This window comes from Convolutriloba macropyga, chromosome 6 (assembly GCF_964194025.1).
Source record: "Convolutriloba macropyga chromosome 6, txConMacr16.3, whole genome shotgun sequence".
NCBI lineage: Eukaryota > Metazoa > Xenacoelomorpha > Acoela > Convolutidae > Convolutriloba > Convolutriloba macropyga.
In genome coordinates, this window is record NC_134473.1 from 25,502,154 (window position 1) to 25,525,925 (window position 23,772).

The window sequence follows — 23,772 nt, forward strand, 5'->3', positions numbered from 1 at the left end:
TACAACTGGTTATCGTAAACTGAGCAACTCTTACTTCACCAAACAATTGAGTGTAAAAACTGTTAAACTGTGTTCGGAAAGAAACTGATCAGTAAAAAAATGGTTGCCAGAAAATCAAATGTAATTTTTATGACAATTATGAAGTCGTACAGTCGTGCATGACCTGTTCTATTACAGGGAATCATAATCGTCATTTTACGTTCATCGCGATTTTTGTTTATTGGTCAATTGGAGCATTCATTTTCCGAGGTAAATGAAATTGGTATCCAGCTAGATGGTGGCCAATCGTCACAACGTTGATTTTGGGTCTTCGATACGGGACTTTCTTATTAATTTATTAAAAATTCAGTAAAAGCTGACTAATGTTCGATTGGTCTTAAGGTCAGTTTTTAAAATAATGAGAATGGACTTCACTTGACAATTAGCACTTTAACTTTATTTTACCATTTATGGCCGACCAATGAACAATACTCGGAGTAAACGTACTCGATTTCCTGTATTGGCTCAGTGTCATTTATAATTAATTGCTCTCAAACGAAGTTTGTAGCAATTAAATTAGTCCTGTTGATCTTTTGAAAAGCCCTGCATCGATTTTTTTTATTTATCGTTTTTTTTCGTTTGGCCATTTGACTTATCTTTCTCGAAAATAGAGAAAACATGTGAGTCGGGGAGGGCATTAGGTTCTGTGAGAGCTTTATGGCTCATTAGTCTCTAAGTGTGCGATTCAAGAGACATAAATTTTTGGGTGCACACTAAATAATGTTAAGATAATTTTACCGTAGAAACATCCTAATTCACCTCATCTGTTGAGGTAAAATTGCCTTTCTTTAACTCACTTAAATTGAGACTAACTTTACATGAAAAGTTAAGGCCCCACTACCTTAAAAATATTAAATTTCGCTCTAACTTGCCCTAAAATTATCTTAATTAATTACCTTAACATTACATGTGAGGGGCAGTTCTCAGAGTTTCGCCCCATTCCTTGTAACCCCCAACCCCCGTTACCACCACTTCGACTCCCACCCCTCCCCCGAATCTGCCCTGCACTTCCTTGCAGCCGAAGGATGCCAACCGGTCACCAGTCGTTTGAGAGCAATTCGCCCGACATTAGTCGGTTATGCTTTTTAAAGCATCAAAGTTTTCAAAACAGATCATTGTGACTACGTTGAAAGAAAAAAATGACTGCTGATACTATAACTGCTATTTTAACTATTGCTACAATAGATATTCAACTAGAAAATAGGCAGCAATTTAATTTCAAGGTAGGCTAGTTTGAAACTGTTTTAAAAAATATTTTCAAAAATTTGAGATAGATTTGCCACCAAAAGTTGGACACAATATAGTAAAAAAAATCGAAGAAATTAAGGCTGTTTTCTACCCAAAAATTATGCGTCTAAATTTTGAAGAGAGAAAATCCACTCTGTTTAAACCCCAGTTTCAATGGGAAAGAAAACGAGTTTTTGTTGAAATGATATTATATCTTCGGATCATCTTCTTCTCTAGAGCTCACAGTTTAAAGAGTAATTTTAACATGATTGCTTTATATCATGCAGACTAATCTTGCCTTTGTAGTTTTAATGCTTCGCTTTAAAAAGCAAAAATAAGGAAAATTTTGGTGTTGGGCGAACAATAACACATCTGGAATTGGTATAAACGACATTTATTAATCAAGTTGATATGCACAAGTTTAGATAAATTTCAGTAGACTCTATTGATGCTATATGCGCTGGTGTTTTTTTGGATAAACATGAAATGATATCTTTAAAAGGAAACAAGTAATAATATCTTTGAAAGGAAAACGAGCAAGTTTCTTTATGTTTTTGGGCGTAGTTCTATCTCTGTTAATTTAAGTTATGCTGAATGGGCGGCAGTGGTAACCAAATTTGCAAAATGGTTGCAATATCAAATTTTCAATGTTTTAATACTGCCGAAAGGCATCCTATTTGTTGCTTCACACACACAAACAGTATCATTTATTTGAGTTATGATGCTATGCTCGTGGTACGTGGAAGGAAAACACTTTAGAGCTACATAGCTAACATGTTTACTACTCAAATTTTTTTCGACTTGTTTTTTAAATGATGCATCATCTGACAAATTTATATTGTCGTTTTAGATTGACTTTATATTTGAATTCGATACTAACTACCAAAATCGCACAATCTAGGACAGGTCTACATTTGCGTCGACTTTTGCGTCGACATGTATCTGTTAATTTCTTGCAAAATTGTGGTGACCAACGAAAAGCAAATGTGTATTTTCAAGGCTTCAAAATTAGAACTGATTTCTGATGTCAAATTTTTCGAGTTTTGCAAAAGATATTTTGAAGTTGTTCATTTTTACGTAACTTAATAAAACTCAATTAATCTACTACAAACTCCAAGTACAGGCAGGTGCTGCGTGTTGCATATGCTAGAAGTGCTCAAATAAAGGGACGAATTGAATTTTTTTGAAAAAAAAAACTTATTAAGCGTGTCTATAAGAATTTATATCCGTGTAGTTTTGTCGTTTAGATAATACAGGCTATATCTATGACACCATACTTTACATACTTTAAAAAAGATCATAAAACCTGCTGTTTTATTTTGAGCGCAGAGAGTTGGAAAGATTTTTGGACTTTATAAGAACCTTTTTTGGAGCTAATTTGTCTTCATTTTTTCTTCTATTCAATTTTCGATTCACGCCACAAACTTGTACTTTTTCAAATTCTGGGCTTAATTGTTCTTCTGATATAAAAACAGGATAGTTTGTTTCGGTCATCTTGTAGATCATTCACACTTTTAATTAATTACCGATTTTTTAGTCGTTTTTACGCTCTTTTGTCAAATATGACAGTTAATTTTGAATAGCTGCGATAGCTACTAATTATTGGTGTTCTCTTAGGTTTTACAATTCAAAGAATTTAAATTATATTGAGGCGCTATTTTTTGCGAAAGCGGTTCACATATATTTATAATTGCTCTCAAACGAAGTTTGTAGCAATTATATTAGTCCTGAGGTCTTCTTTTATGCTTCGTCTGACCCATTTGACTTTTCGTCCTCAACAACGAGATACAGGTGACGCCCGGGGGACATTAAGAGGCTGAGCATCTCTCTTGGAGCCTTACGCGTTAATAGTCTCTAAGTATGCGATTAACCAAAACTGTTTTGAGCAGAGATGAATTCATGGTGTGAAGAGCGTTTTTTGATCTTCAGAGTTTGACCCACGTCAGTAACCATCTCCACTTACCCCCTCTCAATCCCTCTGTCCACCCTCGTCCAGCGTTCTCAACCCACCGCCATCGCTTTCATCCCCCAACGTTTGACCCCCCTCCATGAGACCCACCCCCACTTTGCTTATCGCCAGCTATTTCTAGCGTGCCAAGGCCCCAGCTGGCTACTAACTCAGCCAAGTGCTCGTCTCTTGTTTGATAGCAGTTTATTCGCCCGACAGTAGTTGTTTATATCTATGATTTTGAAGTCACGCCGAAACATGAAGTGAATCGAGAAAGCTGGTTGTTTTTTCGGGTGGATTATTTTCATTATATTTTTAAAGTAGAGTTAGAAAACGGGTTTTATCGCTTTCTCCATTGCAAGTTTTTGCTCATGTGAGGCAATATGCGTTTACTGATTTTTTGAATTTTTATTAATCTTTTTAAAGACTTTTCTGAATCAAAATGAATTTTTAGTCATTTCTCAGCCTAGTTTGTTTGTTCAGTCATTGAAATTTCTTTGATTTGTAGTTCAGAGCTGGTCCTCCTGTGTTTTTTCCAGGCAGGATTTGTTCGTACGACCAAAGGACGTCACGCTCACTCCAAATCTGCTTATTCATTCATTGTTGTAATTTTGACCTATTTTTATGTGTTACGTCATTTTCCAATTTTACTTTAGGTAATGACTCTCCTCACTCTCCCACAAAATGTTGATTACTTTAATTGAAGAAGATATGGTCAAGTGAGTGTTGGTCACTCTGTTCGAAGGTTATTTGAGAACGGTTAATGGAAACAGCAAAAAGCTATACAAGATTTTTAATTAAAATACAGTCTCTGTAATCAGTTTTAAAAAATTGAAATTTAATTCTTGGTCTTTTTAACTATCTTTTTGAGACTGCAGAGCTACGACGCTTTTGCAGTTTTTTTGTGTTAATATGCCACACAGCTATGTTTTGTTTTTTGTTCGTTGATATCAATTCATCTGATACCTAAGTCAATGTTTTTTTTAATTCTCCTCTGCTCTAATTTTTCTACAGAAAATTTGTCTACGTCAATGTGTTTTTCGTTGGAGCTGCGCGTAATAAATTTAAAGAATTTTGTCTGCTGATTTTTTTTCAAGGAACGACCCCAAACTTTCAAGAAAATTAGTTCTATTATGTACGAAAAGGAACTTGCAAGATTTTTTAAATCTTATCTTGTAAGAGCTCATAAGATTGAGAATGTTCTGCGACTCCTGTTTAAACCTACAAAAATTGTAAGACAAAAGTGATTGTAAAATATATTTACCTCGCCAATTTTTAGTCAACGTTTTATTTTAATTATAGCGTTTCACGATAGGAGCTACAGCTGGATAATGGAATATCAACTCAGAAATTTATAGTCATTGGTTTTTTTGCTTTAATCGTACTAAATTCTACTAATTGCAGTATCAGATTAAACTCAGCGCGGCTCTAACAACAAAATGATTCTACCAAGCTAGATGTTTTTTGAACGTTTTCTGCGAACTCTAAATGAGTGTAGGCTAGAGTAAGTAAGATTAAGAGTAACAGAATGCCAATATTGCTGGTTAATATACATCTTGCGAGATAGTTGTATACTATCACACTAGAATAGTTATTTTTTCAGATCCAAGTTCAATCTTTCTGAAAAAATTGAAGTGCGTAGATAACGCATTTAGGATTTGAAAAATGTTAACTGTGCTCACTTACTTTTCAGTTTTTATCTCACTTTTTATCAAGATTTACTATGGCGTAAGGATCAGAATATTAAACTAATCAAAATTAGTTTGTAACGGTTTCCTAAAATTGAGACCGAGAAAATTTGTCTTTTTTAATAGAATAACCCTTTATGATCAAAAATTTGCAAAAAAAATGTATATAACCATTTATTTTCAAGTGATGTTGTGACTATTTTAGTGTTAGACGACACAAACAGGAGTCCTAACAGAAAGAGCTATACCATTTCGAAACTGAACAGGACTCATTCGGGGCTGTATAGGTGCAGTGCCAAAAATACTGTCGGGCGAAGCACAGAAGAAATTGATCTAACAGTGCAGCGTAAGTTCTATGTTATCGTTTTTTCGGAGGTAAAAAGAATAGAAATAATTTGTGAAAAGTAATTTTAAAAAGTGATGTAAAATATAATGTGATGAACATATTTGTCCAATGTGTGAAATCTTTCTTCTATCCATTAAAAGACAACGAGCTATTGGTACCGAATTCTCTATCAATATGGCAAGATACAAGATGTTTGTCGTGTGTTTACTACCCGGGCCTAGGATTTTCCCCAAAAATAACGGGGAAAAGAGTGTAAAAATTAAAAAAAAAATACACTCCTATTTCTCTGCTTAATTAACGGTGGAAGAGTGGTTTTATAAGAGTGTAAGAAATAATAAGAGTGTAATTTTAAAAAAATAAAGGTGGAAGGAGGCAGTGAGGATCGCTCCCCGCCCTTCCCTATGTCCAACATGTCCACCTTCGCCTTTTGTATTAACCATTTCGCCAACTGCTACAAAAATTTAACGTTTCATTTTGATTATAATGGTAATTCTATAAGAGTGTAATTTTTGTCAGTCCACCCTAAATTACACTCTTTGCAAAGAGTGTAAATAAAAAGAGTGGAGAAAAGAATGTAAATATCGTGTAATTTTTTAAAATTACACTCCTTACACTCTTTTCCCCAATAAATAGGAGTTGAATTTGCATTACACCCTAATCCAAGCTAATTAGGGGTGGATTAAGGGTGAAACCTCGGCCCGGGTAACATTATACTTTGGAAAAATGCAAAGAATAAACTCTACGCATTAACTTTGTCTAACTTTTACTTTAAAAGATGCAGGAAAAAATCGAAGTGTCAACTTATATAAAGTGAATTAACTTTTCATTTAAAAGATGCAAGGGAAATGAGGTTTTAAAATTACAAACTGATTTCGTTGTTTATGCAGACGTTCCAATCATTAAAAAGCTTAATCCCCAAGTAATTGACGAGGGACAAGCCCTGCGTGTAAGATGTGACGTGGAGAGTGAACCCCCTGCCAAAATCAGCTGGTTCTCCCCAGACAGGAGGCTAATCAAGACTGGACAGCATCTGGTGATGGAGAAAATGTCCCAATCAGATGCGGGTTCCTACCTGTGCAAAGCCCAGAACACTTTCTACAATGATATTCCCCAAATCGCCTCTATGGAAGTGAAAGTATTTGTTAGATGTAAGTTGTCTCCCTCTCTCTCTCTCTCTCTATTCTAAAAACTGGGGCATTTTGCTTCTCTGTGAATAATTTTTTTCAACATCTTCTGTCAACAATCTAATGCGCATTTTTGCCTTGGTGGTATTTTCTAGAACCTAATAAGGGGTGGGACTAGCAATTACAATACATGCACTTCTTAATTATAAGTGCCCATATACCAGGAAAAAGGAAACAGTTCCAAATGAATTGAGTTTCCGTCCTGGTTTTTAGCGTGGTCGAACGACAATTAATCAAAAAATATTTTTGTATCTCATAATGGTAGTCAAAATCTAAATGTTATATTATTTCTCAGTGAACTAGGCTATTTATATATAGATGGATGGATTTCATAAGGGCGCTTGTATTGAATATGCAAGAAATAAAAACTTAGGCAAAGAAAACCTTAGCCAAAACTTTTGCATGAGAAAATCCAGTTTTTTTTTGTTTTAGAGAGGAGTCAAATTTGCCTGGACAAAAGGCGCCTTTAGCATCGAACTCTTTCCCTCGTTACACAATTTTGGAAAAAGGAAAAAATAAAATAAACAATTTAAGTTTCTCCAGAACGAAATTTGAAGCAATTGTAATTACACGCGTGTCTTTTTTATGCAAAATTGTCACGTGACCGTTTTTGCGCGTTTGATCTTGAACTTTCTTTGATTTCTTCAGTGACTTTTTCACGCTTGAGTTCTTCCTTTTTCAGTGGTCTAAGTTGCTCTTTCTGAAATAAAGTTTGTTGCTAATATAAAAGTGATTGTGAGCAAAGATAATCAACGCCTTTGTAGTTTAGTGGTTAAGAAGTTTGACTGGTATCCTGGAGGTCTGGGTTTGAAACCCCTATGAGGTCGGTGGTTTTTTCGCACCCATAAAACGTTTTCAGTTACATCCTTCTAAATTAAATTGCCCCCGCCTGCAATTCGAGAACAATTCATTTGACGTTAGTCGGTTTATGTTTTATTTATGAATCTGCACCGACAAAAAAGATTTTAGGTAAAAAGCAACTCAAGCAAAACTATATCATTATTACTTAACTCTTTTCCATTATAGCCCCCCTGCCCCGTGAAATACTATCCCCCAAATGGCATATTCACCATTATGGGGGGCTATAGATTGTCTGTCTGACCACTGAGCTGAGGGGGCTATAAAGGGAAATACACATTGCTTCTCTTTCAGTTTGTTAGTAAAGTTTATTTAGAAAGCACTACTCATTTGAATGTCTATGTGTTTGTTTCAGTTCCACCGCAATACCTCCCGTGCAGTCCCAAGAACCTGGAAGGAATCTTCTCGTCCCTGCCTGGAGAAAGTGCCAAACTATGCTGTCAATTCATCCTATACCCAACCAATCAGGTAACGCCACCTGTAACCTAATATTTTCACCTGTTTTTGCAATTTACATGCTCACTGCGTTCATGTGTAAATTAATACCAAAGATATTTTTGACCTATCAGAGAATATACATATTGGTCGAGTCCAATGCATCGATCGATCTGGTCAAAATGTGCAATGTTACTAAATTAAAAATTGCTAATCGTATTATTAATAGCCGCCCTCATCTTCTCAGCCGGCTATTATAGCGCTCCTATTTTTTTTACGTTTCAAAGAATTTGAATTGTATTGGGGCGCTGTCTTTTTTTACGACTCGAAGAGGAGTAATGGACAAGTCCTTGTTTTTTAATCAATTTTATTGGAGTGATTTTTGAAGCGGGAAATGAAGCGCGTGAAAAAATTTGGAGTGATTTTGGCGCTGAACAAAAGTGAAGAGCGGAGCGAAAAGCGAGTGGTTTTTGTTCATACCGCTGTTTTTGAGAGAGCGAGAAATTGATGTGTGAAAAAATTTTCTCTAAGCGAGCGAAATTTTTTTGTTCACGTGCGGCATTTTAAAGCAGTTTTTTTCATTTATTTTGGTTGAGAGGTTTGGTTATGATTTTGTTTTAATTTTAGGCTAGTTTCGGTAGTGGTTTGAAGGTTTCTGGAAATTCATATGAGTTTTATGATAATTCGGAGGTTTTTAATGTATTTTGCTGATTTTCGGGCTAATTTTTGCGTTTTTTGACGATTATTTTGTCTTACTGGCTCAAATGGGTATTGAAGAAACCTCTTCTACTTGAGCAATTTTATGATAATAATTGGTTACAGTTTTGTGGGTAAGAATCTTTTTTTTGTTGAGAAATAGGACAAAAAAATGGCGAAAATTGGAACTATTTTTCTTAATTTTTTGCAGTTTTTCGTTTTTTTTCTGTTTAGCTAAGTTTCTATGCCTATTATGACTTGCCTATTGTTTTGCGAGCATGTGGATACCCAATTGGTTGAAGGGAATTTTTCTTTGGATTTATATGTTTTTGAAATATTAAAAAATTTAGTAACTTTTTTCCAGTTTTTCAGTGAAAGTAGTTTTTGAGAGCTTTTTTTCATAATTTCAGCCTAAAGTATTGTTTTTAAAAATTCACATGAGTGGTTTTCGTAAGTACTAGTGGTTTTGATGACGTTTTTTTTGGCAGAGATAGTTTTTCCGGGATCTCAATTTATAACAAAATTTGATCAGATTTTTTATCATACTTTAACAGATATGATTTTATTGTTTTTACTTTTTTTCATGACTTTGTTTCAAGATAATCATAAATTAGTGAAGGCACGTTTTGTTCGATGAGTAGTTGGATGGCGTTTAAATGAATTTTCACTTCGAGTCGTTTCCGGAATTCTTCCGGCTATGTTTTATTTAAGAACTGTTCACACATTTTCATGATTTTTTAAGTCAAATTGGAGTAGTGATTTTGGTCACGCCGAAACAGGAAATGGAGCGAAAAAGCGAGGGGTTTTGCGACGTGAATTTTTTTGCTCTAATTTTAAAGTAGATTGAGAAAACGGTGTTTGAACAAAAATTCGGTTTCTCGGTAGTGGTTTTTTGTTCACATGCGGCAATTTCACTCTGATTTTTACTGTTTTTTCGATTTTTCGAATCGGATTTTTTTCTAAATGCTTTTCCCAATCCATTCACAGCCATTCTAGGCCTAGTTTTTTGTTTGAATTAAATTTTTATTTGGCGCTAGTGGTTTTTTGTGTTCACATGCTGCATTTTGACATTGATTTTCTGTTTTTTTTTTTATTTTTTATCTGATTTTTTTCAAAGTATTTTCTCAATCAATTCATAGTCCATTCTAGGTCGTTTTTCTTGTTTAGTCAATGAAAATTCTTTGAATTGTAAGTCAGGACTTGTCCTGCTATGTTTTTTTACTTCGTCGAACTTTTTTTCGCTTTACCATTTTGCCGCTTCTTCGACATTTTGCGTGAAATGTTTTTGACTTCTCTAGGCTAGTTTCTCTCTTCTCTCATTCTGCTAAAAGTGAATTTGAACAGCAGTTGCTCAGCAAAGCAATTCAAAATGAATGGAGTCAGTATAAAAAATTGTAGTCAGAAATAGAAACGGGATAAAAACCCATAAAGCCCAATTTTAGATGCCCGCTATTTGAACGTCATTCCTATAAGTCTTAGTTACTATCTCTTATGCTTATTGTCATTGATAGTAGCCCCTGTAGCGTCTCGCTAAGAAACAGAAGTATGTTCAACTACGAAATGACATCAAAATAAATTGGACTTTAAAATTGTTTTTTTTTACAAAAATCTTTTTTTCAATATCTTCTATTCTTTCAATCCCAATCATGCTTATTGGAATCAACGGCGGCTATTTTCCGGCAATCTGCCGGGTATGTTCAAACTTTTTTGAAAAATAAAATTTGGCAGAAAAAATTGAGAAATTGAAAAAGAAAACAAATTAAACATTTTGTCGTATCTGTCATCGATTTGAAACAATGAAGTATCTTAATTTATCAGATGGACAAAAAACGTTTTATTTTCACACCAACAGACTTGTTACATAAAGATCGTCGCATATAAAACTTTTTGTTCATATCTTTGATCATTGTTCAGCCCGAAAGAGTGCAGTGGTTTCGGAACACTCGTGAAAATAGTGACGAGATCACGCAGCTGAAGGTCAGGACAACAAAGGTCACGGACGATTCCTCCGAGTACCAGGTCAAACTGAGATCGGAACTTACCATCTCAAACGTTGTTGAGAACAACTTCACCGACTACTTCTGTGCAGTTAAAAACGACAAGGGAGAACAATTCAAAAAGATCAGACTCAATCAATTACGTATGTTCAACTTGTTTTGTTTTTATCTCTCCTGTCGAGAAATAACGAAAACAAAATCGCACAAAAAGTTTAAGCGAATGTTGAAACAGCATGTGCTTCTCTAGCATTTTAAATTTGTACCAGTCGAAAGAAACAATAGCTACTTCACACGTTATTTTATGCCTGGCAGAAAACGGAACCTAAAATCTTGATTTGAAATATTGTACTAGAAAAAGGGAATGTAAATTTTAGTTTCGATTTTAAAACTACTTTAACCAGCTGGTTATATAAGTAATTAACTAGTCCAAAAAATTATTTGCAAACAACTACCTTATTAGGTGAATGCGGCCGTCATGACCAAAGATTGGTTTTTGTTGAAGATAAATTAAATTGGTGAAATATTGACTGAAAGTTAATTGTGGAAAATGTGTGCATCAGAACTTTTGTTCATAAACGGAAGAAATTGGCGGATGTCTGCTAACCAGCAGCGGCTACTTGAATCAACAAATCAATTCTGGTTTGTGTTCAAATTGAATTGATATGTATACAACAATGGCCATGATGACAAAACCAATATTTTGTTTCGAATGTACAGATTTGGTCTATTTATCAGAAAAAGGGCAATTCGTGAAGTAATAAAACAGTTGATTTTTGTTAAACTTTTCAAGGAACCCCTCCGGCACCTACGATCCAGGACGTGAAGGCAGAGTCGAATGCCTTGCGTGTAAGCTGGAGCCCTGTGTCCTACATGACTTCCAGTGACAGCTGGTACGAGGTCGGATACAAACCAGTTGGCAAGAAAGATTACCAGGTTAGGGTTATAATCATCGCCGATCTTTTCCGTTGTGCTCCCAGCTTAGTGGGTGCATTTTATTTCCACCACCCGAAATGTGTCATATTTTTACAGAATTATTGCTATGTAATGACAGGTCCTCTGTAACTGGGTGTATATAAAGTACTGTGGTGGGGAACGGAAAAATTTTCTCAAATGGTCTTTAGATTATTTCTGACTATACCCTAGTCGAGGCCGGATGATTATCTTGTAGGAATCTGCCAAATAACCACTACAAGATAATCATCCATTCTCCACTAGGGTGTATAGCAGATTTTGTGCTGAAATAGCGCGCCAGCATTAAAGTGGAATTAATGACTCCTCCTCTGTCCATAAATTTTATATTAACTGGTTTTAGTCGATCGAACCTAACTTAATGTGATAATCTTTTTTCAGACGAAGAAGGCAGGCAACAACAACGAACTTGTCATTACATCTCTGAAATCTAAGCAGAAGTATGACGTATCCGTCAAGGCGTGCAATTCAGTTGGCTGCAGTGAGTTCCCACCGCCCAAACAAGGCGTAGCAGATCGGGCAAGTGGTAGCGGGGGAGGTGGTTCGAGTCCCGGTGGGGACTCCTCGGTAGCAGGGAGTAACAATGTTCCGCTCAGGACTATGGTGATTGTGCCGTTGGTCGTGTTCGGATTGGTGCTACTAATCTCCCTGCTAATAGTCATCTGTAGGAGGAATCGAGATCAAAGGCGCAATGCCGCCCTCAAAAAAGGTCAGTCTTAAAGCACCCACATATAGCTCTCACAATTTAATTGACTTGTTCATTTTTTACCTTCATGTCCCAGTGAACGGAAACTTTCTTGACAGATCTTGATAAGATACATTTTTCTTGATAACCAAGTGGATTTTTAAAGATGGTATGCATGTATTGCCGTTTTTTATCATAATAAATTGACCACAATCTTACCCATATAAATCAAATTTCGTTTCTTTGCAATTATATTTCTTCGGCTAGATCTTTTCCCCTCCAGTAACTTAATTGAAATTCCCCCCTTTTTGATGTATGAGCATCCAATGTGAGATGTTGAAATTTGCGTCACTTATTATCTCATTATGGAAATGCCCGTTTTGTTAACTTTTTTTGTGTTGCCCAACTGTAACATCGCTCTTCAGAAAATTGAAGTCATCCATTCTTATCTCATTCTTTCCTATTAAGTTTTATTTAAAAAGTACAGGAATAATAATTTTGAATTCCTAAGACATAATAATTAAACCGACGATTTAAAATTCGGCTACCAGGAACTGTTTTCTTGAATCTCTTCTGATTAAAATATTCAAATTTTAATATAAAAGCTTATACATGTAATTTGATAAGTGTAACAGGCATTAAAATGTTCTGAATTACGTCTGAAATTGAATGTATTTATGTATCTGGGTTGAAATGTATAATATTTTCCCCTCCTTTTTGAAGCAATGGGGGGGGGGGGGGCTTAAGTGGGGCTGCTCTCGTAGCTGAGATGTGAAAACAGTTCTTATATCCGACTTGTGTTTTGTGACAGAAGTTAAATTGTGTAATTACTTACATACCTATTGACAAGTAAGATACTGTGCTTTCTATACTACTAATGATAAACAACAACAACTGGCAGCGGCAGCAGTGTATTTGATGTGGCATTCTGATCTGTTTGATGCTTGTGATGGCGATGATGATAAGCTGCAACGTGTGTGTTGATTGGTTAAACCATCCCTATGTCTATATATTTTCCCTCTTAACCGCCGACTGTTGTCTCCCTGTTTTAATCATTCAATGTTCAATGATTCTTTTGCCTTTTTCCCAGAACTAGTTTGGAGTTGCAACGCTTGTATTTCACCCAAATTTGTGTGTAAAATGCTCCAATGTTTTAAATCTCTCTTGACGCCCATCGTTCCATTTCAAACTATGTGTCCAAACAAAGAAATATGTGTCCTGCATGCCTACTTTCTGATCAGAATATTAAGCGCTCCAAATAATTCAGCATTTCCTCTCCCTAAGATTAATAATGCCTCTAAGAGTGTAGTTTTCAATAAAAATGAGTTTATTTGAGTTTTTCTAGGTCTGCAGATGGTTTAATGGCTAAATTTAAGCAACACTAAAACGTCGTTGAACGCAATAATTCACGAATTTTAGCTGCTTCTGAGTAATTTTTCTTTTTTTTAAAGTTTTTTTTTCACAATTGTTGTTCTTTTTTTGGCTCTGTGTGTCTCCTATGTGTACAGCAAGGGTAAGGTAGGTTTCGATAGCTTGTATGTTGATTGTTTAGAAGAGTTTGACACAAGCTAGCTAGTTTTGAAGACATTACCGTTAAAAAAACATATTATTAATGAATCTTGTATTTTGGGGAAAATTTTTGTCATTTTCCTGTTTGCTTACTTTAAGCAGCTAATAATTTTTTGTTCATTTCTATTTTTTGTCAATAAGAATTTCTGTTTGCTGCAATGTTAATTATTCCTGTGCCCACGTTCTTGTAATAATAAAAAATTAGTTTTCGTTATCTTATCACTAAAAGAGGCCATACTTTTATTGCTAATTTTTTAATATGTTTCTCTAATGTCGTATTTTTATGCCGGTTCTTAGTGTTAAATTATTCTGCTGACCACCCCAAAGTTTTACTGATCCGTTTTTGGACTGTGTTTCGAGATTTTTCCTGTTATTTTTCTAGAAAATATTCTCACGTTTTTTTTTATTTCTGAAGTCAAATTGGAGAGTGATTTTGACCAAGCCAAAGCAGGAGTTTTCACTGTGTGATTTTCTTCGCTCTGAAAATTAATTTTCTCGACAGTGGTATTTTTGTTTACGTTCGGTTATTTGACTTTGCTTTTCACTCTTTTGAATTTTTTGATCAGGTTTTTTTTTAATTGCACTTGAACGAAGTTCGTAGCAATTATTTCTATATGTTCTTCAAAGTCAATTTTTAACCACTTTATTGTCTGTTTTGATTTTTTTTTCAGGAGAATAATGTAATGATAATGCAGGACATGTCCTGATATGTTTGTTTATTTTACACTGTCCGAATGAGTTTTTAGGTCTATCCTCTCGAAAAAAAATTCTCTTCAATTTTTTAAGCTAAATTGAGAATGTAAAAATCAAAATTCAGTAGAGGTAATCCATTATAGATAATTCTTAGACTGCACTGTTTTTGTTTAATGTTGGTGATCAAAATTTGATATGAAGACTGGGATAGAATTCGAAATAAGAATCTCGCTTTTTCAGTAGTTATTTTCTGTAGTCAATTTCGCGGATTTGTCGGGCAGTCTGGAGGCTCTATTTAGTTTTGTCTGATCAGTTATTTTAATGCTAAGTGATTGCGCTATAACATTTCGAGCATTTGGTCATTTTAATGGCGTTTTTTCCGGTTTATTCTATAATCAGATTTTACAATTTTTGCCTGCGTTGTTTCTGGTAATTCCTTTGGTAAATCGAACCCATCAGATACGAAGACTGTCCCTGCATTGTAACACGATTTGTAGCAAAGTAACTTCTCTAAAGATCATTTAGCGGAGCAATTTTGTCACTTTAGGCCTTCTATCACAGACTTCTATGACTTTTTCTGGTTGCATCAGATCCACATCTGTCTATTTAACATGGGTTGTTTCTGAGTGACCTATTCACGAATGATGACCTTTTGACTTGTGCGTGATCTAAGTAAGTCCCTTTAATTAATTCAGAATTTTAAGAAAAAAGAAAACTTTCTCTTTTTACGTTTTTTTTTTCAGTTTAACAAGCCAATTTAAAATTGTGATGAATCTAATTTCCGGTGTACACTATTAATTATGATGAGAGTAAACAACTCCAGTATGGTTTATGGATTTATGAAAACTGAAACTACCTGTTTTTGCTACTGAGAATCGATGTTATCCCGAGCGAACTCTATCAGCTAGGAATCTAACCCCCTACCCCCCCGTAGTTTGAGACCAGTTTGTCCCATCTGTTTGTAGTTTCAGCAGTCTGTTTGCCGCGTTTCCTGATGGCTCTCTTTCATTCTTCAAATGTTTATTTGATTTTCCACTAGATAATCAACTGTCAAAAAGCTAACTAAATGAAACTTTTTTCTTGTTTGTTGGAAACTGCTAGATTTTATCTGGCAATAATTTTTTTCAACCGAAAGCCACAATTTTAGACGGCGAAACATCGAATGAGTTGAAATTATTAGTAAAAAATGTAATCTGTCGCAAACTAAGAAAATTGTACATCAATCTAATGCGTTTCGTACAAAGTTGCATGTGAACTTATTGTGATAGCTTCTTTATTATTTTCCACAGACAAAAACACGTCCCGTGACAATTACGGGCATATTCCTGTGCCCACCAACTCTGTTAATGGGCGCTGTGGGCTCGGGGTAGGGGCTATCCCGGGTGTCCCTGTTGTTATGGGGGTCGGGTCAGTCTCAAAATCCCCGCAGCTGGCCAAAGCTCCCCATCAAGGGGTGCATATTTGGGGTAACACTTCGACGTTACCCCCCACTTCGCTTTCGTCGGGATTTTCACCCCGCCTTGGGTCTGCGCACCCTCATTCGTCCGCTTTGCAGTACAATAGTCATGTTGTACCTACTTTGCGATTGGCACATAACTCTACTAATGGAAGTTTGCCCAAAGGTAAGAAAGAAACATAAGTGCAATTGGTTAAAAAGGCCCAAAATTTAGATTAATTATAAAATGCAATTCTGACTTTCATTACTTGCAAGGCTTTATTCAACTAATTTGTCCACCAAATCGACAAAATTAATTCTTGAAATACCGAAACTGAATTCGAATGCTCATCAGAGTTTCGCGATTTCGGTTTTAACTCACAAAATTAAGACAATTTCTGAAAGATGGAAAGCAGCTTTGCATAGTTTAACTTCTAGGATTTTATTTTTTGTTAAAACTAGTTTATTTGGCTGTATTGGCATTTTTGAATTCATTATTAGTTATAACTAGCATATAATATATCATCCACAGTTTTAGAGACACAACGTTGATGTAATTGATGAGAAAATTATTGAAGTTTTTTTCAAAAAAAAGTTAAGTTGCTGAAGAGCGGCAAGTTGACATTTCGCAACCATCGACTGATAATGGTAAAGTTAAGCGACCCCCCCCCCCTCCTCTCCAGCGTTTACTATTTGACGTACATATTAAAAGGTGGACTCATTGTTTTTGACCCATAATAAAATTTGTGTAAGGGGAGGGGGGGGGGGTTGGGGATGGCATTAGTATTTCATTGAAATTGAACTCAATGCTCAATTATGTATTTTAAGCATTGTTGGTAAAGTAGTTTTTGAAGCGAAATTGGAACAGTGACATGTATAATCTTCCTTCTTTTGGTTGCGAAATGTCTATGTTGATTGAAACGTTATGTCGCCGTGAAGTAAAAAGCTGACTAGTTTTTAGCTTAAATTAAATTGACAGATGCGCTCGCTACAAATCAACTATCGGAACCTTCAGTGCGGTTAATTACGGACCCATATTTCCGACCACAAGCATCTCGGTTCTTGAACCCAAACTCTCAAATGGGCAAACAATATCACCCTAACATTGTAAATGTCGCAACACCAAACCATCCACAGTTCCGAGGTCCGGGTGCTTTCGGAACCCAATTGAGGCCTGTGAAGTTTAGTTATGATGCGACCTCGCGATTGTCAAGCTCTGAAGCTAGAATGAGGTCATTGTTCCTGGCGTCTAGAATGTACAACTCTACGGGCGTTGTTTTCTACAACAAAAACGCATATTTGTCGCCGGAACACAAACCAATTGAGAACCAAAACGACAAAACTGTGTTACAGAACGACGAAAAAGACTTGGGCGACTTAGCACAACAACAACATCAACAACAAGATTGCAGTTCGGAGCATTCAAGACAAACTTCAGACGATAATTACTAAAAACGTGGCCCAGACATCCCCCTTCCCCCTACCACGATTGAAGTTGTAAAATCTCTTTGACTATAACTTAAGTTCCTGCTCATTTCATCTTGATTGCTTTTCAATTGATTGTCTATCTTTGCTTTTTCGCAGCTTTGTAACTAAATCTATTTTTCATACATTTCATTACTACTTGTAGCTTCGGTAAATAATATGAACACATAATCAGACTCAATAAATGTGAAGAAATTGGAATAATTAATCATGCTATATTTATAACTTCAAAATGATTTCATAACTTAAATCACGACCTGTTTCTATTTCGTTCAGTTTTGCTTGAAATCTTTCGCCTTGCTCAATCTCCATTTCTGTTCGTAACTTCTCGCGAGCTTTATTGGGGTATGAAAAAAATACGTCCACTCGATTAGCCCAATTTTATTAGCGGATGACTTCAAAAATTTATTTAAAATTTTGTGTTTTGTAATGGTTATCAAGATTTTGAACAGCCTAGTATACAAAATTTGAAATGAGAATTATTTGATCGAGTTTTTATTTCGTTTCATGTCCCCTATTTGGTTATATCACAATCAAATTGAACAAAAATTTCGAAGCACTTTAAAATTGTCTATTTAATCTTATCTTTGATTTATTTAGTTGGTAAATCACAATATTAACAGTTAAAATTTATTTTTAACGGATCATTTATTTTTGTTTTAGGACAAAAATTTGCAGGCATATAATTTTGTTTAAAAATATAACTTGATAATCCAATTGCAGAACTGTATATTTTTCATTTTAGATATTAGCGTTATCAGACTATTGCACAATTTTTGAAATTAGTTTTCAAATATGATCGAAGAAAAATTTTGATTATCATCTTAGGATTGAAAAATTTGAATCAGAAATGAACAAATTCATTGCGGAAAAATTGAAATGACTCAAACTGATCCACATAGACAACCAACTGAATGATAAATTGCAATTTGGGAGTTGATTAGTTAAGTTTATTAGTTTTGTTTGTTTTTATTTACAGGCATTGCAGCTCATCCTGAAGAATTAGAAGTGCTGAAACAGAATCAGGTCAACAGTTTGCCACCTCCCCCGGGGCCGCCAATATTAAACAACAATGGAATAAACAACAGCAACAACCTCAACATAAACACGCTATCTTCTATCATCAGTAACACAAGTAACGACTTAGACCAGAATAACCCTAAACTGGATGGAACATACGTCGACTATTCATTAGGTAGGTCGCGAGTGTTTGATTTGGAAAATTCTTAGATATTTCGGTGTCTTCACGAGCAGTGACATGATAAGAATGTGCAACACAACAGTGACAAAACTTGTAGAAAATATATTACATTTATTGTCAAATGTCGTGCCTATATATCATATAAGTTATACCTAATTTGTTTCTATAGTTTAGCGGGTGACCCTAGTGAAGTCGCTGAGAAAATCTGGTCTTAATAGGGAACAGCGTAGCCAGAATTTTGAAGTAGCCAGGCTTATGCGGAATTACGCAACCTTGCTTGAAACACGCACTTTGAAAAATTTTCAAAAGCCGGAAGTTTCCAGCGTTTTAAAACCTAGTATTGTAAGATTTGGATGACTGGTTTTAAGCTTGCATGTGCGGATTTCCTTAACTGCCCCGGGGCTAGATGATGCTCATAGTTGTTATCTAGAAACGCCCAACAGCAAAAGTGCCAGGTCTCTGCAGTTGCAGATTCTAGAGTTCTAGATTTTCCTATATACCATGCCATATTTCAATAACTGCAAATAACATGTTTCAAACAAGTTTACATGATTCTGATAAAGTCAGTTTACAATTCTGTCATAAATCTCGAACTACTACGCTGATCTCGATGGGAGACCAGGTTTTCTCAGTGACCTCATTTGAGTCGCGTAACCCCTACAACCGGTCAAGTGAGCCAAATCATAGGATCCATTAATACATTTCCCCGCTTCATCCAAATCAGTCGATTGAAAGCAAGCAAATGAATGGTCACTCACGCGGGTGTAATGCTACAAAATTTAATTCTTTCTTTTTAATAGCCGCCCTCATCTTCTCAGCCGGCTATTATAGCGCTCCTATTTTTTTTACTTGGTCGAATAAAAAAATGTTTCGCTTTACCTCATTTTGCCGCTTTTTCAACATTTTGCGTGATATCTTTTTGACTTCTCTAGGCTAGTTTCTCTCTTCTCTCATTCTGCTAAAAGTGATTTTGAACATCAGTTGCTTAGCAAAGCAATTCAAAATGAACAGAGTCAGTATAAAAATTGAAGTCAGAAATAGAAACGGGATAAAAACCCATAAAGCCCAATTTTAGATGCCCGCTATTTGAGCGTCGTTCCTATAAGTATTAGTTACCATCTCTAATGCTCATTGGTATTGGTAGTAGCCTCTGTAGCCTCTCTCTAAGAAACAGAAGTATGTTCAACTACGAAATGCCATCAAAATAAATCGGACTTAAAAAATGTTTTTGTACAAAAATCTTTTTTTTTTCAATATCTTCTGTTCTTTCAATCCCAATCATACTTATTGGAATCAACGGCGGCTATTTTCCGGCAATCTGCCGGGTATGTTTACTTTTTAATTACTTTCGAACAAAGTTATTGCGTGTCTTTTTATGCTAAATTGTCGCTTGACCGTTTTCTAATAGAATATTCTTTTGATGTCACTTCCCGATTGGTTTTTCACGCTTGACTTATTAAATTTTGCGTGATTTAAGTTGCTCTTGTTCAGAAATTAGGACTGTTACTAAAATAAAAGTGGATGTAAGATAGGAAAGCACAAGAGCCTGAGTAGTATAAACAGCTGACAGGAACTTCAACGAGGGAGGAAGGGGGGGCATTTTCTGCAAATCGAATTTATTTTGCAGTTCTACAACGGGGTGGGACATGATCTTATGAGCCGGAAATTCATATTTCCAAAAATTTTCGGAAATTGTTTCTGTGGTTATGGGAGTCCAAATAAAACAATTTGGGCGGATAAATAAATTTTTCAATTTTTTGCCCAATCAGCACATTGAAAAAAACATTGAAGAAAACGGACGCAACTCGAAGGGACAAGTGGGACATTTAAAGCAAATTCCAACAATTTCAAACCCCCCCCCCCCACCCCAACTTATAATCTCTCAATCTGCGGCAATTGTCCCCCCCCCCCCCCGGTTGAGACCTTAGACCTTGTCAGTTGTCTGTACTATTAGCCTGATATTATTCAAATTGCAATGAATTATATTTGCGATGTTTTAGGACCTCCTGGGTCAACATCGTACCAAATGCTGTCTCCGAAACATCCCAACATTACATCAGCTACACAGCAACCCTCTTTGGTTTCCATGGGAACAATGAGCGGGGGCACTTTGGGAGGTCCAGATCGACCTCCAATTAGCAGTCACCAATTGCATCCACAGCAACCTGGAATGCCTCCTCCGGCATCCGTCATCAATATGTCCGGTTCCTTAGACAAAGCATCCTTCAATCGGTTACGAGGTCAGTGTGTTATATATTTCCTTCTATCTTATAGAGTGACGTCACATTTTTTGTTCAGTAAAATGACTTCTACTATTGCTTAAATTCTTATAACTCATATTTTTCAAATGTTCGCCTGTTGTTTCAACATTTTTGGGGCAAACTAGTTTTTCATGGAAAAGCCAAATTCGAGTATTCGGTAAATGTTACGTCAGTTATTTTGCATTCCGTAGTCTCATAGAACCCAGATATCGCCAAGTGTCCATTTAATTGTTCAAATATTTCCATTTGATAAGCAGTGCATCATAGATTGGCAAGTGACAGATTTTTTGGGAATAGAATTGATATGCGTTAGTGTATCTTTTGACTCTCTTGCTAGATTGGTTCAGCCACCTGACACTGACTGTGAACTGGGATTGGGATTTGGTCATTCAGACTATATCTCCGAATAGATCTCGAACCAGATCTGAAGGTCACGTTGAGACAAACTCACTTTAGATCATCAATTAGAGTAATTTAAACTCACAGAGTTAGAGTAGCTACCCCGAAACATGATAAAGAACTATAAGGATAATGCAAAATGGAAACTTGTAATTATTTTTGCTAATCCATCACATGCTGTAGTATCACATATTTACTTACGGTTCGTTTAATTATTAAGTACTTGGCGGTGATTATCAGAGAACATTTTTTTTCCAAATCTCAGCTAGCTGATCACATTTCTTGTGAATAAATAGTTTAACCATTACTGACGGCTTTTCAGAATTCTATTCCCACTATAGCAAAATCTAGGAAACAATTACGCGCATTCTCAGCTTGAAAAACCCCTCATTAAATCATTTCGTAGTTTAGAACATCATGAAGACCATTTTAAAAGTCAATTTTGTGCTTTTGTAGGTGAGCCTGAGGGCAAAGAGCGTGTTAGGTTCGCAGATGCGGACGGGAACACTCTCTACCCCGGGGATGTGGAGCCACACGCACCCCCAGTTCACCATCACACGCTAACAAATGGCAAACTACCCCACCAGAACGGGGGTCCCAACTACAATCCAGGAAGTCATCGATACAGCACCCTCCCCAACAAACTATCTCCGCCGGGTAGCAACGTTATACCAGTGGCAAGCACTTCTCATAGCCCACCGATTGTGGTCAATCTACATCCGGGAGGTCTGCCCCCATCCGGTCAACAAATTCCAGTCTCATCCATACCTACTTCAGAATCCGCGCAAGAGCATATCTATTCCACGACTTCCAGAGTTAAGCCGGCACCTTTGCCCCGAGCGCCCAGCACAAATCTTAGCCAATCACAGTTAAGCAACAGCAGCACTAGCTCAGTGGGGAGTAAGTCGCCGCCACCACCGACTTTACCCCCGGCTGCAGCCAACGGACCCATCCTGAAGAAGGGTCCAACAAATGCAGCCCGAAACTTGAGTGAAGCTATCAACCCTCCTGTATCTATAGAGGGCGATCATAAAACATTGACTCTCAAATGCCCAAGTGGCTATTCCATTACATCTGTGTAAAATCACGTGAACAAATTAAAACCACGTGACCTAAGTTGACTGACAAGCAATCAAAGTTGTGTTCGAAAACAAAATTGACAACATACTTTAGCAAAGCGAGCAACGGAGCTAATTGAAAACGTGCAAAAATTACAAACTACGATAAGAAATGATAAAAAGAATGGCAATGTTTGAGTAAAAATTGGAAAGACTATACATTGTGAGCTGCCAAATGTGAATTGACCAAAATGACTACCAATGATCTATGTAGCTAGATGCAATACAACAAACCAAAGTGCAGGTTTACAAGCGCGTAATTGAGAATTGTTGCAATTTTTAATTTAGATGTTTGTTATATTTAATTTACTTATTTATGCCAACACACATCTCGATCCTGGAGGTTTAGATTGCGGCGGCATTAGTTGCTATGTTTATCAGTTCGTTCTTCTTATTTGAAATGTTCTCATATGATTTGTTCAATCCAGATTTCCAATTCGGCTAATTCAAATATTTTCTATACCTGAACAGTTTGTAATTTTTCAGTGAAATTAAAGTATTTACAGTCAATTGTTTTTTTTACAAAGCCACATTAAATCGAGTGCATGCGCATCAACATGCTCCGTTGCAATTCGATGCTTCCCTTGTTTAGCTAAATACAACCTACTTTTTCCTGAATATTTCAAATATGAGCTCTGACAATTATCAACAAAGCATTATTCGTTCACATCGTCGCTTCATCTCAAAATCAACTGTTGAAAGCAAACATAGAATTATATGCGGTTAATCTCATAAGGTTGCAACGGTGAACAGACGAAACAGTCCCGGACAAAACAGACCCGAATAGCAAAATATTCCCAGACATAACAGTCCCAGCCAAAATAGTCCCTACTAAACATAGTGTTAAATATATGCACACCAATTAACAAAGGAACCACTTAAGTTATATCATTGTACTTCATTGAACAAATATTAAGCTGATTACAACTTAGTTTTAGCCCAATTATGTATTTTGAAACAAGTTTTTGGTGAAATCCTCGTTCAAATCAATTAAAAACAAAACATTGAGATATGTTCCACACAGCGATAGCTGGGGCTATTATTGGCCTTCTCTTGGTTTTTTACAATTCAAAGAATTTGAATTGTATTGGGGCGCTGTCTTTTTTTTAAGATCTGTTCACACATTTTCATGATTTTTGAAGTCAAATTTGAGTAGTGATTTTGGTCACGCCGAAACAGCGAGTGGAGCAAAAGAGCGAGTGGTTTTGCGACGTGAAATTTTTTTGCTCTAAATTTAAAGTAGATTAAGAAAACGGTGTTTGAACAAAAATTCGCTTTCTCGCTAGTGATTTTTTGTTCACATGCTGCAATTTCGCTGTGATTCTTACTGTTTTTTCAATTTTTTGATCGGATTTTTTTCTAAATGGTTTTCCCAATCCATTCATAGTCCTTTCTAGGTCTAATTTTTTGTTTAGTCAATGAAAATTCTTTGAATTGTACGTCAGGACTTGTCCTGCTATGTTTTTTTATTTCGTCGCCATGATTTTTGTTACGACCATATGACGTCACAGCCACTTTTTGTTCATTCGTTCATGCAAT

At 35.9% G+C, this 23,772-nt stretch overlaps 1 protein-coding gene across 17 annotated transcripts in view; it reads left to right on the plus strand.

Moving 5' to 3' along the window:
- LOC142341591 (uncharacterized) overlaps positions 1-22,743 on the plus strand; it is a 499,295-nt gene extending 476,552 nt beyond the window's left edge. For 15 of the 17 annotated variants that reach the window (XM_075392645.1, XM_075392646.1, XM_075392644.1 and 12 more), the window contains 10 exons: positions 5,108-5,248; positions 6,136-6,396; positions 7,646-7,758; positions 10,336-10,561; positions 11,209-11,351; positions 11,769-12,096; positions 15,624-15,956; positions 18,234-18,449; positions 20,456-20,695; positions 21,572-22,743. In XM_075392645.1, the coding sequence (XP_075248760.1) occupies positions 5,108-5,248; positions 6,136-6,396; positions 7,646-7,758; positions 10,336-10,561; positions 11,209-11,351; positions 11,769-12,096; positions 15,624-15,956; positions 18,234-18,449; positions 20,456-20,695; positions 21,572-22,197 (2,627 nt within the window). In that variant the 3' untranslated portion in view covers positions 22,198-22,743. Of the gene's footprint in view, positions 1-5,107; positions 5,249-6,135; positions 6,397-7,645; positions 7,759-10,335; positions 10,562-11,208; positions 11,352-11,768; positions 12,097-15,623; positions 15,957-16,748; positions 17,910-18,233; positions 18,450-20,455; positions 20,696-21,571 lie in introns of those variants that run through there. The other 2 variants (XM_075392649.1, XM_075392650.1) reach the window with 2 other exon arrangements.
- The last annotated feature ends 1,029 nt before the right edge of the window (positions 22,744-23,772 follow it).